This window comes from Watersipora subatra, chromosome 7 (genome assembly GCF_963576615.1).
Source record: "Watersipora subatra chromosome 7, tzWatSuba1.1, whole genome shotgun sequence".
NCBI classification, from domain to species: domain Eukaryota; kingdom Metazoa; phylum Bryozoa; class Gymnolaemata; order Cheilostomatida; family Watersiporidae; genus Watersipora; species Watersipora subatra.
This window is the reverse complement of record NC_088714.1, coordinates 29,695,551-29,719,662: the sequence shown is the minus strand read 5'-3', so window position 1 is coordinate 29,719,662 and position 24,112 is coordinate 29,695,551. Positions and strand designations below refer to the sequence as shown.

General features: G+C 36.5%; 1 protein-coding gene across 1 annotated transcript in view; it reads right to left on the bottom strand.

Moving 5' to 3' along the window:
- The window catches only part of LOC137399887 (anaphase-promoting complex subunit 1-like), a 54,765-nt gene extending 33,358 nt beyond the window's left edge, over window positions 1-21,407 (bottom strand). The window contains exons 1-9 of the mRNA XM_068086148.1: window positions 21,310-21,407; window positions 18,983-19,197; window positions 17,294-17,602; window positions 16,927-17,005; window positions 16,733-16,834; window positions 10,441-10,571; window positions 9,417-9,587; window positions 6,985-7,169; window positions 5,417-5,654 (exon numbers count right to left, since the gene is read on the bottom strand). Coding sequence (XP_067942249.1) covers window positions 5,417-5,654; window positions 6,985-7,169; window positions 9,417-9,587; window positions 10,441-10,571; window positions 16,733-16,834; window positions 16,927-17,005; window positions 17,294-17,602; window positions 18,983-19,141 — 1,374 coding nt within the window. The 5' untranslated portion in view covers window positions 19,142-19,197; window positions 21,310-21,407. The remainder of the gene's footprint in view (window positions 1-5,416; window positions 5,655-6,984; window positions 7,170-9,416; window positions 9,588-10,440; window positions 10,572-16,732; window positions 16,835-16,926; window positions 17,006-17,293; window positions 17,603-18,982; window positions 19,198-21,309) is intronic.
- Between the last annotated feature and the right edge of the window lie 2,705 nt (window positions 21,408-24,112).

The window sequence follows — 24,112 nt, the reverse complement described above, 5'->3', positions numbered from 1 at the left end:
CTGACATGAATTATGGACGGTTAGGCGACAGTCAATAGGGCGACAGACACTTAAGCGACACTTTTGCTTCAAAAGGCGACAACCTCAGACGGAAGGGCGACATAGCGGACAAACAGGCAACAATTCTGACAGCAGTATTAATTCAAAATATTAAATCCTGTTATGTTGTCTTCGAATTTTTTCTGAAGTCTGTCCTTTGTTAAAATAGTCATGTATAAAAAAGATTCATAGTGCGTGTTAAAATGCAAAATATATAGTATATGATGTGGCACATGGCAGCATTAACCTGCAACTGAGTATATAACACAAAGGTCATTGAGGTGCTGCTCACTCCTCATTGTCTCAAACGACAAGTTGTGTGTGCCATCGGGATCTGTGACAAGGGTGATTCGGTCAAATATCTTAAGTGACTCTAAGGGTAACATGACATCAAGACCGGTTGATTTTTATGCTTTGGAATGGATCATTTCTCCGTAAGCTTTCTGCGATACTGTTTAGTCTTCTTGCAACAAGTTAAAGAAGTTAGTAAAATATAGATAGGTATATTTTAGACACCTATCAGAAAAAGCCTTAATTATTCATACTCAAATAAAATCTCAACAAAAATAGATCACTGTAAATCGCAATTTAGCCTATTGAGTCTGCATTAAAATGACATTGGATTATTATCATAATTGTAAAGAAACAACGATAAGGAAATCTTTCTTTCCACAAGTAAATGAGAAATCACAATAATAAGGAATTGTCTTTTCATCTCACACAAAGGGCAAACTTCTCGCCCAGGCTACTGAATTTCGACGATCAAAACCATAAAACAATTTCTTCTCGAGGTGAGATAACTCTAAAGTTTCAACAATCAGAGACAAGATTGTCGACAATTCAGCCGAGAACGTGACTTTTCGAACCGTTTTGAACAAACATGTTGATACAAAAACTAGTTTTGGTCTTTTAATAGACCAAGCTAGATGATCTTTTTATAAAAATAGCCTCAATATTTTGTTAAATGTCTGGGCTAGCATAATCAGAGAAATCCCACCAATGGCATTTAAAAATACATGTTACTATTTCGATTTATAAAAAAGTCCGTAAAAAGAAAACAATAACACTGTCAAGGCTATGTTTCAAAAATATACGTAAGCATAGCACACGACGACAGAATCTCATAGTTTGTCAGTACATTACATAGCTTTCAACAAAACAACTAACCAATTTGTCGCCTTTATTCTGGAAGTGTCGCTGGTTTGTCCGCCGTGTCGCCCTTCTGTCTGAAGCAGTCGCCTTTCGAACCGAAAATGTCGCCAAGTGTCTGTCGCCCTATTGACTGTCGCCCAAAAGTCCAGTTACCAACTGACATGGTACACAGAGAATGTCATTCATTTGAAAAACTGAGGTAATTACTCAAGTACTGCTTGATTAGTGTTACAGGTGACAGGCTCTTTGGCATATGAAGGGACACTTGCTTGTTGTTCAAATGAATGACTAAATCTGTCTCCCTTACTCTCCATTGATGGGATTTAGTAACAGTGAAAGACTGACCAGGTTAAAAAAGAGTGGACAGAGGAGAGGTGGATACGTGAGACATAAAAGTTATAATGAGCTTAGTTAGAAGAAAAGAGAAATGCGATTAAGAAATATCAGTAAAAAATGATAGGCATATCATGTACATGATTATGGCAGTGTGATTCATTACAGTCACTTGAATCATCTAAACATGATAAGAATTACAATCAAGAGTTAACTCTATGTGTCTCCTATTAAAACAGTGCAGCCATAGTGGTGCACATTCAAACTGATGCTGCCTGAAGTGTTGTCATAAACGTGTAATACTGATATAATGTTGCCAAAAAAACTACCGTAAAGCCTCTATTTAAACGCCACCTGTATTTAACCGCCACCAGTATTTAACGGCCACTATAGGAAGAGGGTTGGAAAATAGAGCGCCACCCTTTAATTGAACGCAACCTTCATTGGACTGCCACTTTGACATTCTTTGATCTTAATGAACCCATAATGGAAAGTACCCACAAAATCGTACTAATAATGACTCGGTTACATTAATAACAATTAATTCTTTCATTGTTTCTGTTCGAATCGAAGTCCTTTTTTCTAACTCGAAAACTTTAAATTTTTTCATAAAAACTTTGAAAGCAATACCATAGAAATAATTAATAACTGTATCAAACATATGAATCTGTACTACTATTTTGAGGTTATAAATTGTGCCTAACGCATGCAGCTAAAGGTTTGTCATCATTTGCGCAAAACGTATTTTAAAAGCAACACGTAAGTTTTGCTCTGTAAAAAACCTCGTTTGAATGCTAATATCCACTAGTTAAGCTATGCAAGAAAGATTTGAGATCCGAAGACACTATGGAAGGTATTGAACAGCCAGAAAAAGAAATGTTTCCAACCAAAAGCAACAATCAGAACACAACTGGCTGAGCAAACGATGCAAATATTTGTGTTTCAAAATTGTTAATTTTCGTTTCTGCATGCATGTATTATAATTATGGTTTTTATGTCACCTGTTCTTGAATATACATTTGTAGCATTTGATATATTATCCTTATATAACTTATAAAATTGCAAATTTATAGCATATTATTTGATAGCGTCATTGCAGTTATCTAAACTTGGTTTGCTATAGATCGACGCTCATAACTCCTCTTCTATTGCACATAACAAGCCAGTTTTGACTGCAAACTGTGGCAAACATATTAATGAATGCAACGAACTTTTATGCAATATTGTTAATTATAGTTCTAAAGTAAAAGTGTGTCTTCAAATTTAGAATTGAACAAAAAATTAAAAGCTCCAGCAAATATCATCGCACGTTAATTGCAAGCAATATCAACTGGTAGAAATATTTCTCAGCTTCCCAATGCCTACATATTTATTTAGAGATCTACGACAATTTGGAGGCAAGCCACAGCAGATTTCTTGCATCCAAAAGGGTTAGGCGTAGGTTAGGGTTAGGTTTGCGCTCTGCCTAAAGGAGAGCGCAAAATATAGACAGCATTCGCTTCGCCAGTAAAAGGGTTAAATTTATCTTCCGAAAATCTGACAACTTATTTGAAAAATACACCGCCGCCATTTATTTAAATGCCACCTTTAATATAGTGCCGCTTTAGGGAAAGGGTTGAAAAATAAAGCACCATGGCATTCAAATAGAGGTTTTACGGTAATTTTTAGCAGCTATTTTCGCAGCATTTTATCCTTTAGAAGTCAGGTGCAAGTATACATCTTTATCCTTTAGAAGTCAGATGTGAGTATACATCTTTATCCTTTAGAAGTCAGGTGCAAGTATACATCTTTATCCTTTAGAAGTCAGATGCGAGTATACATCTTTCAGAAAAGTTGTGTAAGGACATTCCATTACAAAAATTCCTACAGTCTCCCTTAACCTATGTTACAACATTTCGAATAACAATAAAAACTCAACTGCTGTTGACAGAAGTGTGGTGAGATAAGGGCATGCATTCATTTTACCTGCAGAACATATAATTTCCACTGATTAGCGATCTGCGAATGTTACGCCAAAACGAAATTCAAGTATTGAAATATTTCAATAAAACAGGGCAGATTGGAAATGTGTCCACAGAGAGAGAGGATTTGTGCCTTCGAATTCCCTAAGCATAGGGAGTACATGATGGAGTGTTCAAATTCCAACTATGCAGCACTCACAGTTATAGAAAAACTATTGTAATCGCTGATGGTATTTTATAACCAAGTCAAGTAGGGTATGTTGACAGTGGATAAGCGCATGAGTGTTGGCGCATCATTAAAATCCGTGGCACAAGCTCTTTGAGTAATTATCATATCGGTTGCATATCGTGAAACAGCATTTAGATGATAACACTAAGTTTATAGACATGCGCTGGCCTAAATGAATAGGCCTACTTATCGTGCAAGCCATTCAATCTTTACTATAATAAGAGCCGTAACTGTCCATCCGACACTTTACTAAGAGCATTAGGAAAAAAGAAGGGTCGACAGTCCACATGAATTGAATCTGGATATTCTGAATATAAGCCAAGCGCACTACTACCTTCGCCACCCTACCATCTTTCCACATCTAACAAGAATTGTGCACATAGTTATTATACATGACGATCACTCATGGCGCAGGAGACTACCAGCGTACTAGTAATTGATAATTTTGGAGATGCTATCATTTATTCATTCTCCTATAAGGTATGTATAAAGAATCTAAAAGCACCATTACTCCTAGCAATGGTTAGGCGCTGTAATGTATTTGCAACTTTTGCACGACTAGTATCTCATAACCATTTCCATGAATCCATAACCAGCTGATATTCTATATACAGTGAAACTCGGCTAACTCGTACCTCACGGGACCGAGAGAAAGTGTTCGAATTATCAGAGCGTTCAAGTTATGAGAACACTGTCACAAGTGCATGTACTATTGTATTTATCAGTACATATACAAACTATATATAAATCAAAAGCATTGATTGCTGGTTGCAAGTTAAGGGACCTCTCATGTAATGTTTTAACAATTTTTATCAGAAAGTATAAGTATTTTCCTTTTATTACTTGAGATTCGTTTGTTTGTTTTAGGTGATGTGACTGCCAGGACGTTTTCAGATTAAAATAGGCAAAACCTGATCGCGGTTGAAACTCTGAAACGGTTGAATTATACTTATAATACTAAGTGTAGAAACAGAAATTAATGTTTTTAAAACAAAAATATTTGCATCGTTTGCTCGGATAGCTATGTTCTGATGGTTGCTCTCAGAAAAAAAGGCATACATGTATTTTTCTTTCTATTTTTTTTGTATATGTCTTAGTTTATCTGAAGGTTACCTCACTTCTTCTTGCTTGCGGAGGGCTATCCCCAAGCGGATGTTTGGTAAAATTTGATTTTTTGCAAACCTATAGAAAAGTCGTTAACGAAAACATTTTGCCGATAGTGGTAATAATGACGCCTAAGAACTACTAAAAATTGTTGTTTATCTCTATGGCTTGGAATAAAGTGATATTCTAAAGCGATAACAACCGTCTCGGTAGCCGTTGGGCAAAAAAACTGTTCGAGTTAACCAAGTTGTGGTCGAGTTATCTAAAGCATTTTATCATTGCGTGGGAACGGACCAAACAAATCCGTTCGAGTTAACCATGTGTTCGAGCTATCCGAAGGCGAGTTATCCGAGTTCCACTGTATTTACATACCTATACATAGAGCATTTGAAGTGACACATATTTATGTATACACTGTGACTTTACAAGAAGTTGCCTAAGTAACTTTGGAGTTCTGATTCACTGCAAAAAAAGACAGTTGTAAGATGACAACTCCAGTATCAACCCTATCATTGCAATTAGTCAAGCTAACACTTTAAATGAAAAACTGAAGATACTGAACAACTAATCTTGAAACAAGCTCTGAGATGAAGCCGACCTTGTTGTAAAGTATCCATGCTGTGTCGACTTCTGCATCCTTATCTAGTCCCAAACCTGCTGCGGCTCCATTGTGGAAGGAAGGCCAGACAGTGAGTCTGTTAGCAGCCTGGTTGTGGGCATCATTGCTCAGCTCAACAGATGACTGGGTCGGGTAAGACTTACCAGACATACAGAGTATCGGAATATGTAACGTCTCTGTCAATGCTGGCTTATGACAGTGCAGAGTCAGCATGCCTCTAAATAAAAGAACACGATGTTAATTTATTGCAGCATCTAAAAAGCCAAACAAGTTAAAAGCCGCTCAAAAATTAAATCCAGCAATGTAAAATTATTCATAGAATCTTTAATATTTAGCCCACTTGAAATATAAAACCAGCAAGGATATCAGGAGAAAGACGAATTCCATTCTATCATTTGACTTAAAGTTTAAATTTAAATAGCCAAACTCCCATTCTGACATATCAAGCAAGGTTTGATGCACCAAGTTTTCATGAGGCAATAAGGCAGAAGATTTAGTTTATGAATGTATTAAAAATATTGTGTCAAAGAATAGTTCGGTGTTCTTTGATGTATTACAGCTCCATAACTTAAACTCATTGCAGAGCTCGGGCTACACTAATGTGCATGTATTATCTCTACTCTGCAAGGATAAACTCATTGCAGAACTCGGGCTACACTAATGTGCATGTATTATCTCTACTCTGCAGGGATAAACTCATTGCAGAACTCGGGCTACACTAATGTGCATGTATTATCTCTACTCTGCAAGGATAAACTCATTGCAGAACTCGGGCTATACTAATGTGCATGTATTATCTCTACTCTGCAGGGATAAACTCATTGCAGAGCTCGGGCTATACTAATGTGCATGTATTATCTCTACTCTGCAAGGATAAACTCATTGCAGAGCTCGGGCTACACTAATGTGCATGTATTATCTCTACTCTGCAAGGATAAACTCATTGCAGAGCTCGGGCTACACTAATGTGCATGTATTATCTCTACTCTGCAGGGATGAATTCCGTGGATATGGCCAATGAGATAAAAGTGACTTCACAAAGGGCATATTAAAACAATACTTTTCATGTCAGTATTTTCTCAGAAGACAAGAACATGCTTTGCACCTGTGTCTTTAATGCTAACACTGTTACGTCATTGACAGTTTGATGTTTCCACTGTATTTCAACCAACATTGATATTGATATATAGAAATTCATCGTGTTGGTTGACCCACACACACCATCACACGACTGGATCTTTGATACACCATCACACGACTGGATCTTTGACACACCATCACACGACTGGATCTTTGATACATAACATTGCCTGTTGCACAGTGATTAATCACAAGACATGTGTCCTGACCATGGAACACCTCTACCATACAGTCATCAATGTAAAACAATAACTCTGTATTACAGGTAGCAATAATACATGATAGTTATCCGTCAGAAGCGCTAGCAAGTGTCAGAGTTCAAAGATAAAAAATGCAACTACAGTTGTAAAAATAGATGATTAATTAGCACAAAGGAGAAACGCTAATGGAAATGAAAGAATAGCCACCTGCCAACAGGAAGTGCCATTGTGCGCTGACACAAAGCAAGGAGGTGGCGCTGCTTTTGCTCAATGAACTGATGGTCGCTGACTTCAGGCCTCTGCTGTAATGTTATTTTGACTGGTTGATTTGAGTTTAGACAGCGCTTCACCTCCTCCAGACGCAGATCCTTGCTCCAACGCATCTTTAAAATCTGCATGAGAAAAACAGCACGCAGTTTGAAGGCTGAAGCAAGTAACTGGGTAGACTCACAAGTAACCTGTAATAAGTGTGTTCTATACTTTGGATTAATATTCCTATTTAGTTTAGTCATTGCCAATATTTTCATTAAATGGATAGCTGCTTATGTTTTAACATAATGATAGAAGCATTAAAATTGTGCATGTGATGGAATAAAGGTGCATATTTTGTAGGTCTGTTCAGGAACTCCCAAGTTTAGAAGATACACATCGAAAAGCATATATCTGGTCAAATGAGATGATGTAAGGTACTTGAATAACTATGTTTTGTTTTTAGACAGTTATTATGTTAAAAATTTGATATTGAATCTTTTTTAGGATTGAGACCAATAAAATGACAAACTTTGGAGTTGATACTTTCATAAAAGTAAAAATGAAGATATGAAATTAAAATAATGTTAGCGTACTTTTAATGCATTATGTTTTGCATTACATTTTGTATTGAGTAATATGAAAATGCATATTTTTTGTGCAAAAACACGAATAAATCAAAACGAGCCAAAAAATATTTTACAAAAAAGCTAGGAGATCAAATGAAAATAATAAACATAATACATATTATTTAAACGTTATGGAAAAGTGATGTACATAAATGCTCATTATAAATGTAGATAATTTATACTAAGCATTTAATTAAGTAAAAAGTAAACACAGTAACACTTTTTATTTGATGACCATGTCATAGGTATTGCCGGAGGATAGGAGTGCATAAGTGGTCAGATAGGCTTTTATTCTAGATATCAGCCATAGGCTGCGGTATCATGCATCACATGAGCATCAAGCACTGACTTGAAAATGAGTTTTTGTCTCTGTTAAAGATAGGTAACTTCAATAAAAAAATTTCTTCAATAGATAAAACAGCATGTGTGATCACGACATTATTATTGCAAAAATAAAAATAGCAGGGCTGGTGTGTTGAATGAGTTCAGCAAGGCTCTCCAACTGGTGTCGGGAGTAATTCTATGTCAAGTAATTTTCTGATCAACTACGAGTATGAGGAGAAATAGCTCGTGAGCATACTGGCTCATACTGTGTGATACAACAGCAAAAATCTAAAATGCATAAGCTATAATACATAAATAATGTAGGTGGTGTAATTGACCAAATCTATTACTATAGCGCACATAGTTCAAGATTTACCACTTTGGTTGTTTGTGTAGCCTCCATGCACCATCTGGTTGCTGTCACACCGTTGTAAGCATTCTTAACTAATGACTTGGTAAATGATAAATATTTTAATAACTCGACACAAAATATTAAAATTCATAACTGTTTGGTCCTGACTGCACAACTTAATCAAAGCACCTGTAGCATACTAAAGTAGTTGTAAACAAACTGATTCTCAACTATCTATAATGTAGCTTTGAATAAGTTTGCTGTATAGCAAGCAAAAAAACTTCAAACTCTAGCTATGTCAAACAATCCTCGTGACAGCAAAACACATTTTCATCATCATTTTCACATATTATCAGTATGCAATTTGCTTTTCATCAAAGTACGGATAAACATATGCAAAAATGCCACAATGTAGTACAGTCAACACCCTCTCCTTCAGACTTGACTTCTACAGACTTTCAAATATCCAGACAATTGTTCGTTGCGGCCATGTCTGTTCGAGAAATTATAACTTTGACTGATAGGTGGCACTCCCGACAGACGACACAATCGCCACGTGCGCGTGAGTTCCCGCCACAGAGTTGTACTGTAACTTTTGTTAGTTATTATTACTGCTATTAATATTGTACTGTACCCTATTGTAGGTGTATAAACCATATTTTATTCTCTCATGTTTACTGCATATGCATATTGTACCATATTACAGCCTAGGAGTATGTGTGTGAAACAAATCAGCTGTTTAATCTAGAGTCCAGTACTCAACTTTCAATGTTCGGACTTTGTCAATGTCAGGACATGGCACAGCATGTATTAGTCCAAACAAACAAGAGTTGTCTGTACTTAGGATTGTAGCACCTATACTCACTCAGAGGCACCTACCAACAAGTGTTGAACTAAAGATGTTAAGCAGTGGAGTTGTAAGTGCATTATATAGTTTAAATAACAAAGAGTTGAGCAAGACAAAACGTTTTTCCTTACGAGATCCTCAGAGTAGCTATAAGGCAGCCCTTCCATAAATTTCAACCTTTTTAAGTGATGAAATATCTCAAGATACTTAACGGTCTATTCCTGCGGAAAATACCTACCTTGTTATCAAGGACCTCCAGGCCATCGAGCTGCTTCACCTTTTTTGGAATGTCGGGGTTAGCATAGAGAGTATGCATCATGACCCTTGTAGGCTCTTCACCGAGATCACTAGTGGCCGGAGTGCACTTGGAAACTGGGAGCAGTGCAGGATTGGACAGCGCAGCTATGTCCTCTCTGTAAAAATGTGTGGTGAAATGACAACCAGCGAGCTACTTTAGATGCAGACAATAAACCTAATGATCCTAAGCTTGTGCAGAGAAGGTTGAACTGAAACTGATGTCAACTAGTGTTAAGGCATTGAAAATGAAACCTTTATGAGACCCTGATGAGTCTGAAAAGATCCGAATTTAGTTACACGAATTGACTGATCAGGTGATATCACAAATGGATCAGGTATTGTATCATATCTACCAACAATTTCAATCGCACAAGCGCGTTAATGGAGGCCTGATAGAAAACTTATTTCAACTTTCAAGAAATAGAAATTTATTCATATCCAGTATAAAGTTAAAACGACATTTGAATTTATCATCCTCCTGCCTTTTGCCTAATGGTACCTTCACACATAGCCGATTAATCACTACACAAAACGGTGAACATTTCATATTTTTAGATGAGCAAAAGTAGAAAACCGATAACTTTTTTTAACATAAAAGCATACGCATAAAATGATGTAAAACTTACTACTGTAATTACAAAACTAGCTGATTTTTAAAATGTCTCAAATTATCACAAACATTAAACATAGCTGAAATACGGCTGAATGCCATCCCATGTTTCAGTGTTCAAAGTTTTTTGCTAGACAAATATGTGGAAATTGTACTTAAATTCAATGACATGAGACGAAAAAGAAATGGCACAACTACTAGTAAACAAGTAAGTATTAGGCAAATGGTCTTCAGCCAGCAAACAATTAAATGCTAAATTGATGTTCCAGCAATTAATTCAACAAATGCTTGAATCTTGAAAAAATAGGACACATCAGACTGAAATAAGGAAGGAAACATACAGTTGTTGCGATACAAACCGTTTGATGAGAGCTAGTGCAGAGTGAGGCCAGCTAGTCTTAGCATCTGACTGACAACTGTAAATAATCTCATAGAGCAGAAGTGTGCAGCCAAACGGGAGACTGTCAATGGTGAGTTGGTCCATACCTGAGTGTGATAAACAGTACATACACAGCGTATCGCCTAGTTCCAGCAGTCATACAGTGTCTAGTCTGTAGTTACCAGTGATAGACAGCGGCTAGTCTATAGTTATTAGTGATACAGTGTCTAGTCTGTAGTTATTAGTGATACACTGTATAGTCAGGAGTTATTAGTGATACAGTGTCTAATCTGTAGTTATTAGTGATACAGTGTCTAGTCTATAGTTATTAGTATTACAGTGTTTAGTCTGTAGTTATTAGTAATACACATTATCTAGTCTGTAGTTATTAGTGATACAGTTTTTAGTCTGTAGTTATTAGAAATACACAGTGTCAAGTCTGTAGTTATTAGTGATACACAGTGTCTAGTCTGTAGTTATTAGTGATACACAGTGAATAGCTTATTGTCAGTCTACACCAGGGGTGGGCAATGTTTATTCTCAAAGAGCCAAATTTCGAAGTTGCAAGATTTTCGGGAGCCGCATCATATGTGTATTACAAAATAACATTTCATACTGTTAATACAAGTTTGGTAGTTGCAGTGTAATTAAATTTATCTATTAGAACACTTTTACAATAGCATTGAATAATGTTGAAGTAAGCCTAAAGAGCTTTGCATAACTTAAAGTTTAGTGAGATACGTGTACATGGAACTGTTTATGGTTATCTATTATCTCTTGGTAATCTGGCTCTGCTGCAGCATGCTATTCTTAAGGCCGGTTCACACTATATCGCCGTTTGTCAGCGTTTCCCTTTTGGTGTTGATTGTTGATTATGTGAACCATAAATTGATGGCATCAAGGAAGCATTGCAGACACATCGGGAAAGTTGGCAGCTGTCAAACTTTATCGATATTTCGCCGAGCATCGACAACTGCCTTTCAAATGTGAACCATTTCGGCGATGGTAACTCGCTGTCGCTGATAAAGTGATTTATTCATATCCGTTTATGCTAGTCGCTGGGAGACTAGTTTTTTATTCCAGCACGCAAAACAAAGAGGTTTCTTCGTGAAAATTTAAAAAGATAAATGAAAACACTACGCCACTAAGTATTTCCTGATGCAAACGCGGATAGATATGTGATAGTGTGAACATGGTTGTCATCGACGATCACCAAAGTATTGTGGTATCAACAACGAAATGCGACAATATAGTCTAAACCAGCCTTTATGAGCTGACACAAGTGATCTTGAGTCAAAATGGATCTCAACTTCCTCTTGATATTATTCATTTATGAAAATGTTGATTCACACATATATATGTGGCAGCAAACACAGTGTGCAACCATCTTCCTAGTTGAGCAAGCTGTGGATATTCAGCCTTTGTGGAAGCTTTCAAGTAGAATCCTTCCTCAATTTCATCTATATCTGTACCTTTGAGGTTACACAACTCCAGTTGCAGAGATAAGGCATTAACACTATTCAATGGCAACTGAGTAACCCACTCTCCATTAGGCTTTGCCTTCTGAGGTGCTTTTATGAGTTGCATGATGTGTTTTAAAGAGTGAAACTGACTAAATCGATTGTTAAACTTTTGTTGAGGCTTTTCTATAAAGTGGGTGTAATCAACTGTACAAGAGACCATTTGTTCATCATCTAAAAATGCTTTTAGAGTAGGAAAGTGAAGCATATCACCTTACACATCCACTAAAAACAATTCCAACTTATGGGAGAAGGCTTAAACAGCTGGTAGTGTATCAATGATAGTCTTGTTCTTCCTTTGAAGCTTGAGGTTCAGCTCATTCAAATGGCCACAGATGTCAACAAGGAAGGCGAGGTCACTCATAACTTTAGAAGAGCTCATCATCTCTTGAAACTGTCTTGCAATCAGGCTTGTGCATGTATTTAAAAATGAGGTTAGCTCCTGACGAATACTCCACAACCTTGACAAAACATTTCCCTTACTGAGCCATCTAATGTTATTTTATGTTAGCAAATCTTCACTAGTGGTATCGCTTTCTTTGAGAAACTTTCTTAAGTTCTGTGTCTGAGAGCTGATCGACTTCTGAGGAAATTGATTATCTTCATAGCCTTACACATTAGTTTTGAAAGTGATCATTTAGTTTTCCACATAAAACCGTTTGGTGGATGATGCAATGGAATGCTAGCATCGATGACATATCCTTCTTCAATCTAGCTATGACACCTTGCTCTTTTCCAACCATGGTTGATGCGCCATCTGTTGTTACAGATATGCATTTGTGGAGAAGTATCTTCATATTAAGTCCTTTAGCCAGGGCATCATCGATAGCTTGGCCGATGGTTTCTCCTTTTAATCCAACCCAAGTAAGAAGCTCTTCCTTCATTTCTTCACCATCAAATAATTGCCAACACAGGGTATAGGACTAAAGCATAATACTATGATTTATAAAGAAACATGATGATGCTTTATAAAAAAAGCATGTAGTATAAATGTGTGGGTTAGTCACTTTGAAACAAATATCATAAAATAGGTGCATAATTTTCTACTTGAAGTTGTGTTTTCCCTTCACTGTCACTTAGAATGCACTTGTATGATTTCAGCTTGAACTGCATGGTAAAAATGACATTACTAGTTGTTAGTGTGCACACAGTATATCAGTATCCATTATATCAGTAGATTCAATAGCAATTGAATAGTAATCTGCCTGGTCTATATGGGTTAGCAAATACTGAGATAATCATTAATGCTTTCAATTCTACCAGTAGCAGTTTTCCTGAAAAGTGGCATTGCCTTGACTTTACGAATCGCATCACGCTTATCTGGAAAAAGTGTTTCAATAGCTTCAACCATGCATTCTTTTACAATCTTAGCATGAGAATAGGGAAGCATTACTTTTGCTAGAATCTTTGACACTCATATAGAGAAGCTTCTGCAGCACGTTTATCAGCAGCTGTGAAAGAAACTAGCATATTTTCTAAAGAAGTTAGTGATTTTTGAAGTTTATTTAGTTTTCGATGTTTAGCTACAGATCCCAGTGGCAATGTACATGTAGTAGTAAACTCTCTATGCTTCGTCTCATAGTGTCGTTTGATGTTCGTCTTCTTGTTAGGGGAGATCATTTCCTAGCACAATTAGCCGGCCTTGACAAACTATTGTTTTTGCGAAGTTGTCCCCGGCAAGCGCGGCGAGTAAAACAACAGCTTGTCACAAGACGCACTGCACCTGATACATCAGCTGCACTGAAAGGGAGTTGTTCTCTTCCGCCTATGCGGCTTGGCTGCGATGTTATGTCGGTCGCTCCATTGGTAATCATAATATTATATTCGTAATTATAACGTTTAACCAAAGACCAGTCTCTGTAGTAAACTTTAGTAGAACTTAAGAATAAAATAAATTGAAAATAAAATCAATAAGAACAAATAAAACTGACTGATACAAAAATAGAAATAAAACTGATTGAGTGCACAAATAACGACATGTTTAGTCGCTGTTGTTGCCTAAGTTCTCAAGTTCTACTAAAGTTTACCGCAGAGACTGGTCGCTGGTTAAACGTTCTTATCTTAATTTTTCTACATAAACTTTTGAGCGAAATCCGTTATGATTACCAATGGAGCGACCGACAACATCGCAACCAAGCCGCATAGACGGAAGAGAACAACTCCCTATAAGTGCAGCTGATGCATCAGGTGCAGTACGTCTTGTGACAAGCCGTTGTGTTGCTCGCCCGCTTAACGAGGGGACAACTTCGCAAAAACAACAGTTTGTCAAGACTTCAGTAGATTCGTTTCTATTTCGTTTACATTGTGAGGCTCCCGTTGTAACTCTGGAAATGGTTCGTTTTGTTGAAGATGCCATTGCTACCCCCACTGCATTATTTGGCTTAATTGCAAATGACATGTTCAATTAAGACACAGCATCTTATATAAGCCAGCATTATGAAATCATGATGAAATGACTTCCTGATGAACCTTTCGTGAGCATTCTAATTTTGTCATCTTTACGTCAGCAACAGACGTTATTACACCGGAAAAGCTACATGTGCATGATGTCATGAATTATGACTCATGATGCATGTGTAGGCTATATATCATGCAGTAATAGTGCACTTTTAAATAAGCCTAATATGTCACAACACATGTAGTTTTGTACAATATATCATAAGAATATTTTATATGCGTCAAAAGAATTTGAATGGTCAAAGTTGAAAGGGCCGCAACAAAATTTGCAAAGAGCCGCATGCGGCTCTAGAGCCGCATTTTGCCCAGCCTTGGTCAACACAATGATCTGCATTACTAAAACTATGAAGAAAACAGTTAGTTAATAGCCATAGGCTGGTAAGAGATTATATGGATACATTGACGCATAGCACATGGACGACTTAGAACATGTGTATGCAGGTGAATGATAACACAATAACATATACGAGGCCTGATCCAAAATTTCCCCAAATGGAGTTGTGTAGACTTGCGCACATGTACGATGGGAACCACCATTGCGACATTCACGTATTGTGACAAAATTGTAGGTTGATACGAGAAGGCATTCTAGCATGAGCCCACATTATGTCAAGGTCAGTCGGTTGCTTCCGTTGATGTTTTGACAAATTTATCAAAATTTCCAAACTATCTGAACAGGGTATTTTCATTTAATTTTTGTGAAATTAGGAAAAAACGGGACAGAGACTCTTGAAATTGTCAACATTACTTTCGGGGACACTGCTCTAAAGAAAACAGAAATTTCTGAGTAGTTCACAAAAACAAACGGTTTCATGAAAATAGAGCAAATACTGAAGATAATACGATGTATGGCAGACCAGCCTTAGCAAGAACTTGTTCATCAATTGATAGTGTGAGGTCACTGGTCATGGCTGATTGTTGTCCAACTTCTATTGATAATCCGGAGAGAGTGAACTTGGTGTTGGGATTGTTTAATTAAAAGGCCTTCAACCTTTGAGAAGAGTCTCAGCAAAGTTTGTGCTACGCTTGCTAACTGATGAACTGAGAGAACTCAGAGTGCCTGCTTGCGATAACTTTAAGAAATGATGGAAACTTTCTTTCAACTATAATAACGAGAGATGAATCTTGTTATCTCAATCTCAGAGACTCAATTCCAAAGTAGCCAGTGGAAGTCCCCAGGCGCCCTAACACCACAGAAAGCAAGAATGTCTCGGTCAGCTGTAAAGACCATGCTGATGGCATTCTTCGACATTCACGAAGTAGTACACCATGAGTACCTACCACAGGGTACTAACATGCATCGGATTGTCTATATTGAGATTTGAGACGACATAGAAAAAGGGTTAGATGCAAAAGGCCTGAGTTATTGCGCAAAGGTTCATGGGTGCCGCACCATGATAACGCACCCACTAACACTGATTCTCTGTGAAGCAGCACTGCGCTTCACAGAGAAGCGCAGTGCTGCTTCACAGTGAAGCCATGCATGCGGCTCTAGAGCCGCATGCATGGCTTTGCTGCTTCATCCTCCATATTCACCAAATCTGGCTACCTGTGACTTCTGGCCATTTCCTATGTGAACACTTACAGTGCTGTGCGAAATGAGCTTGACCACTTTGTTGGAAAACTAAAATTCTCATTTACAACATTATTACTGATTGTGAATTTAGTCAAAAGCTATAAATTATTAAATGAATTCCCATTTTGTCCTAATTTTGAATATAAAAATGAAAAATCCAGGTGTAAAATATTGTTTTTGAATGATTATGTAGGCTAAATTCTGAACGTTTTATTTTTTAGTGGCTGAATATAACACTCTGTACAGGTATGATCACACCACATACATGTTTATTTGCTGATTTCAAGTCATATACATGCATATGACTTGAAATAGGCAAATAAATATGTATGTGGTGTGAGTATATTGTAGGAAACTAACTAGATAGGTAAGTTGACACAATGCGTTAGGAGTTGTAGCTCTATTCCTGGAACGTGTGGATCAGACTTCATACAATAAGCTCAAATCTAATGACAAATCCAGCCTTAACACGAGCATGCATATATGTATAACCTTGCTATTTGATGATAGTTGATAGTCGACAAACGTGATCATTGTAGGTATACTAATACAGTCAAGCTATAAACGAAGCTAGCGACACAGGGATGACTAGAGAATACTCAAGATAGGCACTGACCCAAAAGTTCACCAGTTGGGTTCCAGAAATTGAACAACTTTTCATGCCAGTAAATGAATTTTCTAAATTTGTTAGTAGTAGCAAAAGGGTTGTTATTACCTCGTGCACACATGTACAGCAACATCAGCTCTTCTGTTGATGAGCAATCACTCAAAGTTTCCGAAAAGCCTCCTTGTGATGTTTGACTGCAGCCTGAATGACCTAAATAAGAGAGAAAGGTAGCTATACTTATGAGAATAAAGCAGGTCAGCTATACCTGTTATGAAATACCTGTTATGACGTACCAAACTTACTAGCAAAAGGTAGTGGTTGCAGAAAGCCGGTGTCCAATTCTGCGTAGCTAGTACACTTGCTGCTGTAAATGCTGTATAGCTGCAACAAGATACTGAGGTGTTAAAACTGCCAAAACATTTTTTTCTTGCTTCAACTAAAATAGCTGTGCATTGGTGAAACTCATACAAATGATGTTTAAAATTATTTCAAAAAGCTATTATTGACTTCTTAACTTTCAGGTCTTTACAAGCACTCAATGAGTCCTTAGGTGAAGTTCAGAATAAACACGTTTTAAAGTATACCTGATGAGAAACTATATGAATGCGGGCAGTCTGAGCCACCCTCAACCAAGATCAGTATCTATTGAAAAGCAATTAATCTAGGAACCTTGACTAGAGATTCAATTCTCAGTGTTGTATCTGGAAGATAGTATACTGTATGAGATGGTTTACATCCTAGAATGCTCGTGAGCAGCTGAGGCATAGACTGTGTTGATGAAGGAAACCATGTAGGCGAAGACACCTTAGGGTTCAAAGATAAGTTGGTCCAATAAGCATAGTCTAAAGAGGACAGATGAGGAAAGTCTTTAAGGTAGATTATTGTGTAGTCTTTGAGTTTTAGGAAAACAGAAAGCTGCGCGAGAACTTCAGCAATCGTGCCTAGCGTCTTCGCAAACGCTTGGTTTAACTTCATTTCCTGTAAAACGAATTGAACCAGTTTTACGTCAATATAAATTATAGACATTGCTGAAGTAAATAAGTATCTAAAGAATAATTACTTGATTGAAGCTAATAAAGATTGCTCAACACTATATATGCAGCTGAACCTATAATTAGTTCAAAGAATAGTTTGCACTTAGATTTCAACTGTCAGTTTCGGGGATGCAGTCCATGCTCTTATGAGGCTGTACTCTAACATTATTGCCTTATGAGAGAATAGGCTGCTAAGTAAATGCTATTCTTCAAACTATTTATAAATTATATATAAACTTTGTACAGAAAAAACTGGCTAAAGCAAAGTTGGTTATAATCCAGCATAGACCTGAACAAGAACGAAAGCTAAAAACTGTTAAATATATTCTTACATTCATGGGATGCAGAGTTATATGATATTTGTACGATTTTTATAACAATGCAAACAACTTAAAAATCGGAGAAGTTAATTAGGTGAGCAAAAACTGTGATGTGGTTATACTAGCTTGTTATACTCTCACTCAAGATTATTTGTTCGCAATATTTAAATTGTAGATTAACTAACTGTTGAGTGAAGCTTACCAGATGAGAAAAAGAAAAGGTAAAAGGCAGTATTTGAGATATATGCATGTCATTTTTTTGCAGTAGGCCAAAAGTGTGAGTTTGTTTATCATTATCAGAATATTGTACAAATAGTAATGCTACTTTAGTATGAAAAAAACCAGCTAAAGTATATCAGTTCGCAATACACAACAATTATTATGGTTACAATAACTGTGTCACAGTCTTGTCAATCACTCGACTCACTCAAAATTTAAAAAAAATATAAAGTTACTCATCTAGAATATCTGCCTAATTAGCAACAAATATCTGTTGCCCATAATGCAGTGGCTATACAGGCGGTACTAATGTACATGTAGGCTTTGATTTGAGAACACTGCATTTAGCATATCTGTTTCTTTAAAACTATTTTGCATTATTTCCATCTTAGTGATTAAAAACCCTATTGCTGAGCACCATTTTTCCATTTTTAGTACTAAAAAATTGGTAACCCTCTTCCAACATGATAACTTTTTTCAGAGATACAAATAGATTGTTGAATATAGGCTCATAGACAAAATTTAAAAAGGCGATATACCTTCTTAACACAGGAAATGTTAAAAGGTCTGAGTAAAGCATGATGAAGAAAGAATAGACCCGCGTTATCAGCTTAGAAAAGAAGTTAAGAGCATAGGTATACCATTTTCCAGAACAACTGTTTCAATGTTCGCCGTATTTCACAAAGCATCAACAAACTTTTCATTGAGCTCAAAAACATGTTAACAACAATCCTATATATCAAATAATTATGACTGTTTACAGCCAGTTGTAAGCACAAATCTACCTCATAGCAGAGGTGCAGTATGAGGAACACTGCATGGACATGCTGGGCCATTGGGGTCTGAGAGTCTGATTTCTGGTGATTATCAGATATCTGTACAACACGCTTGACCTTTGTATATTCATCACTAGACTTCTCTGGTCTCAGCTCATCATCCAACATAATGTCAGCTGTTGGCTGAATGTAGTCAGCGAGTGAATGGGAGGGAACAGCAATACCTAAAAAGCCAAAAGTCGGTCTAAGATCTTAAGTTTCAACTATTCTTTGAAAAAATAAAAACCATCGAAGATCTTTGACAATCTTACCTCAGTGATGTTGAATAGTTCAAATTTTGAAAATTCTGAGTGTCTTCTGATTCCAAAATTTATGACAAACTATTCATGGTGCAATGGTTTACTGTGATATAGGTAACTTAGATACCAATTGACATTTGTTCATAATGAAATAAGCGATAACGAGGCTGTAGGTCAAACAAATCGTGTTAAAAGGCAAGAAAGTGAATAGAGACTGGATCTTAAGTAGATCACTTTTTTCTAAATTAATTTCCTCACATGTAGTTTGACCTTGTGGCTATACAGGCTGATGCTTTACAGTACTGATATTGGGAGAGGTACTTTGTGTCGATGTATTAGTAGTTATATAGATGAAGCATGCACCCTTGTGTTTACGAAGCTTAATATGAATTCGCTATTTTTTAGTAATACTCCCTCTGAATGTACATTGGCTAACTAAATTTACCGACTAAAGGTTACCGACTAAAGGTTACCGACTGAAGGTTACCGACTAAAGGTTACCGACTAAAGGTTACCGACTAAAGGTTACCGACTAAAGATTACCGACTAAAGGTTACCGACTAAAGGTTACCGATTAAAGGTAACCGACTAAAGGTTACCGACTAAAAGTTACCGACTAAAGGTTACCGACTAAAGGTTACCGACTAAAGGTTACCAACTAAAGGTTACCAACTAAAGGTTACCAGCTAAAGGTTACCGACTAAAGGTTACCAACTAAAGGTTACTGTTACGATTTTCTCATTTTTATGATGAATGAAAAGAATAATCATGACTCCTTGAAAAATAAAGGGGCCAATTTGCTACAAACAGAATAAGATACCAAGGCAGGGCAAATGCAACAGCATTCTAGTCAAACACTAGCATCCCGTCGAAAGTACAATGTATGTGTGAAACTCCTCAACAATGCCATTGCCTAAGCATTGGCCTTTCCAGCCATGTTTTGAATAGAATGGATTACCACAGCCTTACCAGAGGGCTGGCTCGACACACTGACAAAACACATCAGTAATATGCAGTGTAGATATTTGCTGTGGCTATATAGAAATAATATGCTAAACAATGCTTGTGTTAAGAAATAGATCGACCAATGAAAATTGGCCCTAGTCATAAAGACCTCGACATTCTTATTGGATTGTGCAGTGAAGTTATTGCAGTATAATATTTACTATCTAATATGGATCACCAACAATTTGTGATAGCAATAACATTTATGCAACTATTTGCATCGCTAAATTTTGCTTATACAAACAATCATAGCTAATGATCAAAACAACAAACTCAAAAATACTTTAGGTTCATGACATAAATCAAACTACACAAAACTGGTTTTTTCAGATTTAATTACCGAAAGAATAATCTGAAATGTTTTTTAAACAGTTCCATGTTATACTAGAGGCTTTCATATGCGTTTTACAAAAAAAATATCTTTGTTCATATATAAATTGTTGGTTGTGTGAAGCCCGGTTGTCTTCATTCTTCGAAAGTCAATCTTAGATAAAGCTAGCTTGCTTTGGAAATGAATCAAATGGAGTCTACACGGTTGCAATCAACTATTGTAGCCGATCACAGATGCGTTGATTTTGTCTCTATCGATATAGAGTTATAAACCAACACACTAGTTTCAAAATAATGCATTGACAATACATTAACAATGCATTTCTAATATGTCGCCAACGCATTGGCTAAACAAAAACATATTTTGTTATTGCGTGTATCCAGGCCACAAAGATTTATGGGTAAGTTTTCCAAGTCCAGATGTATTTTTCGGCAATTTCAAGAACCACGACCAATGAGATCATCGCGCACTACCACTTTAAGAGGGTTTGATCGCGCTTCAGCACTATAACAAACACTTTAATATGTAAATTCTTTTCTTTAGTTCAGGATGCATCTAGATTTAAGAATGCCCTCAATACATATGATACAACACCACTTTATAACTCTTTCCGCCCAGCAAGTACTGTGAGTTAGCAATCAATATAACAGGTGGATCCATGAAGAGAAACTGTGAAATTCAACATAGACAGTAAGACAAACCTAGTAGCTTGCTGTTCTTCTTATATACATCACAATGAGGTTTAGAAAGTAGCAGGTCAAAGTCAGAATCACTAGCCTGAGATTCGGTCTTAGCCCTTTTCTTAATCTGGTTCGGTGAGTTGGAATGGCTACTTGCCTGCAAAGAGCCCATCACTCCGCATCAACAAAGAACAAGCATAAGACCGTATGAGATATAACCATAATTTTTGTCATGGACATTTAGGTTTGATAAAAGAATTCATCTAGTGAGTAAACACAGCTATGGAGAGAGAAAAATAGGAAGGTAACGAATTGAGAAGCTTGACCATGAAGACCATACATATCAGGTGTAAACAGTCCATGAAAACTGAGTAAAAGTTGGCCCTCTATGTGAATCTTGATGAGCTTTACCATTGAATTATCTACTCATGCACAGAATGTAAGACAATTTACAACAGTTTAGTATTATATTTATCTGCATGGCTTATTATCTTATTACCAGATTTTGAACAGAATCTGGCTGTTATGTTGCTAAAGAGTGTTCAATGTAAAGTTTTTTTACTTGAGTCTTCATGAGTGCTAAAAATATTGAGAATTATTGAGCTTGAGTGTTTAAAAAGCAGAGATGTGCGACATTTAAGAAACCTTTAGTGAATCTCATAGGATGTCTTGAGAGAAAAAATTAGCAGCAAATAACTTATGCTAATGCCACTACAATACTGAACAGACCCTAGTGAGCATGAGTGTTATGGCACTATTTATTATAGCATTACAGAGTCGCATATTTTAAGTAAGAAACAAGCCAACGAGGTAAGATCACATGAAAGAGTGAATATTGAAGGGTTACCAATATATATGAATACATATCCGTATATATATATAATAACAGAATGCCCGGCATTGCACGGGTATTAAAAATCAGCTTATAAACAGTGACAGGTAATGTAGCTGCCTGCCACTTGCCATTAGCCTGTCACATTGCCAATGACTAATTTGAGCCAGCTAGTAATTTAAACTTACTAATAAGCGGTGAGATAATAGTAATAATGAGTAATAATGAGCCGTGAAAGCAAGCTTTAGTGATGTTGTGTCGTAACATAATACTATGGTATTTCACCTTCACGTAACTTAATTGGTAAGATATTCGCTTGGTGAACGGGAGGTTCCAAGATCAAAGCCAGCATGAAACGGATAGTTTATTCCTGAATAGCTGTAGCCGGAAAAACTGAGCTACACACAAACTCTGAGATTTATATAAATATATTCATATATATTGGTAACCCTTCAATATTATATACATATATATACAACACTGGAAACCTTGCAACACTAAAAATGATGTACACATGAAGCATATTTGCATATTACCAAATGTAAACAGGCCTCTTGCATAATCATAATGTTATATGAAATACACCGAAAAAAAGCTCACTCTCGGTAACTCTTTCGTTACCAATTAACCTTTTTACTGTAACTAAATATTCAGTAACACCTAATATTTGACAATGGCACATATAAGTGGACCTAACTTTTGAACCACAAAGTCTATGAAAATGTTTTTGCCACTAAATTATTCAAAATAATTTTTTACTCAACCTGTGCCATGAAAAGTCTACAAAGTGCAGCAAAATGAACTCGGACACTTTCGGTCTCTCCCCTTACTACCGTGAGTTACAACTTGATCACGGAGTTGGAAGAGTTATCGCTATTATTATTTTTGTAAGGAATAGCAGAATCATTGTCACTAGTATTATTAGCAAGTAGCGAATAATCAGAAGTTCATAGACCTGTGAATTGTAAAACATCAGTAGCTGTATTGCGTCTGACATGGCAGGCCATTACTTTAACAAATTGGTGAACTGTAAATATGCTTTCCATTCGCTCAATGCGACCAACTGATCTTTTCATTTTATGTACAGACACGGTAGTAAAGCAAACACTGCGCCGCACTACGCAGCTCGTGTTAAGCAATGAGTTAGGCAAAGCTTTATTAACGCTAGGAACATGTTTTTAAGCATGAGGTCCTAAAAATAAGTCAACAAAAGTTGGAAAAAGTCAAAAATGAAGGTAATGTCATGTCCAGTTTGTTATCAAAACACTTAGGCGTCTATGATAACCTGTGGTGTCTAAAAAGTGCTAAAAACATACAAACAGCAAAAGTAAATACAAGCACAGAAACAAATAAAAGAAAGACTCACCATATGGCTGGTTTTCTCGGGAATTCCACAGCTTTCAAGCAACCACTTTAAGAAACGGTGAAGTTCACAACCTATTTGCTCTCTATCACCTGCCAAGATAAGAATCACAACCTATTTGCTCTCTATCACCTGCCAAGATAAGAACCACAAAAAGTTTCTTTTACTTGCGATATCATTTCTGAAATAATTATATGAAGTGTTAATATGCAGTCAAACTTCTACTTACAATCCCTTAAAATCCAAATGTTCAGACGTGCGACATAAAATTTCAGGAAAAGCTAGACTTGACTCTAAACTAGCGTTCAACATACGATGTTCAAGTTTTTTAGAAGCATTACAATTTCAAAACTAAAAGTTCGAAAGCGGGTATAAGTTAAAAATAATTAAAAAAAAACCTTAAAAACAACAATAAAAAGATATAAACTAAGTTAATTTAAACTACATGTATTTATTCTATGTTACGTAAATCAAGATAGACCACATACGAGTATTTCTGTCAACTCGTTTACAGCCAAGCTTAGAAATTGTTAAATCTATACATCCACAAGCGTGTCTCATTGTCTCCATTGTGTAAGCACAAACAACAAAAACCTCTTTATTGAATATCACTGTATTAAGATACATGT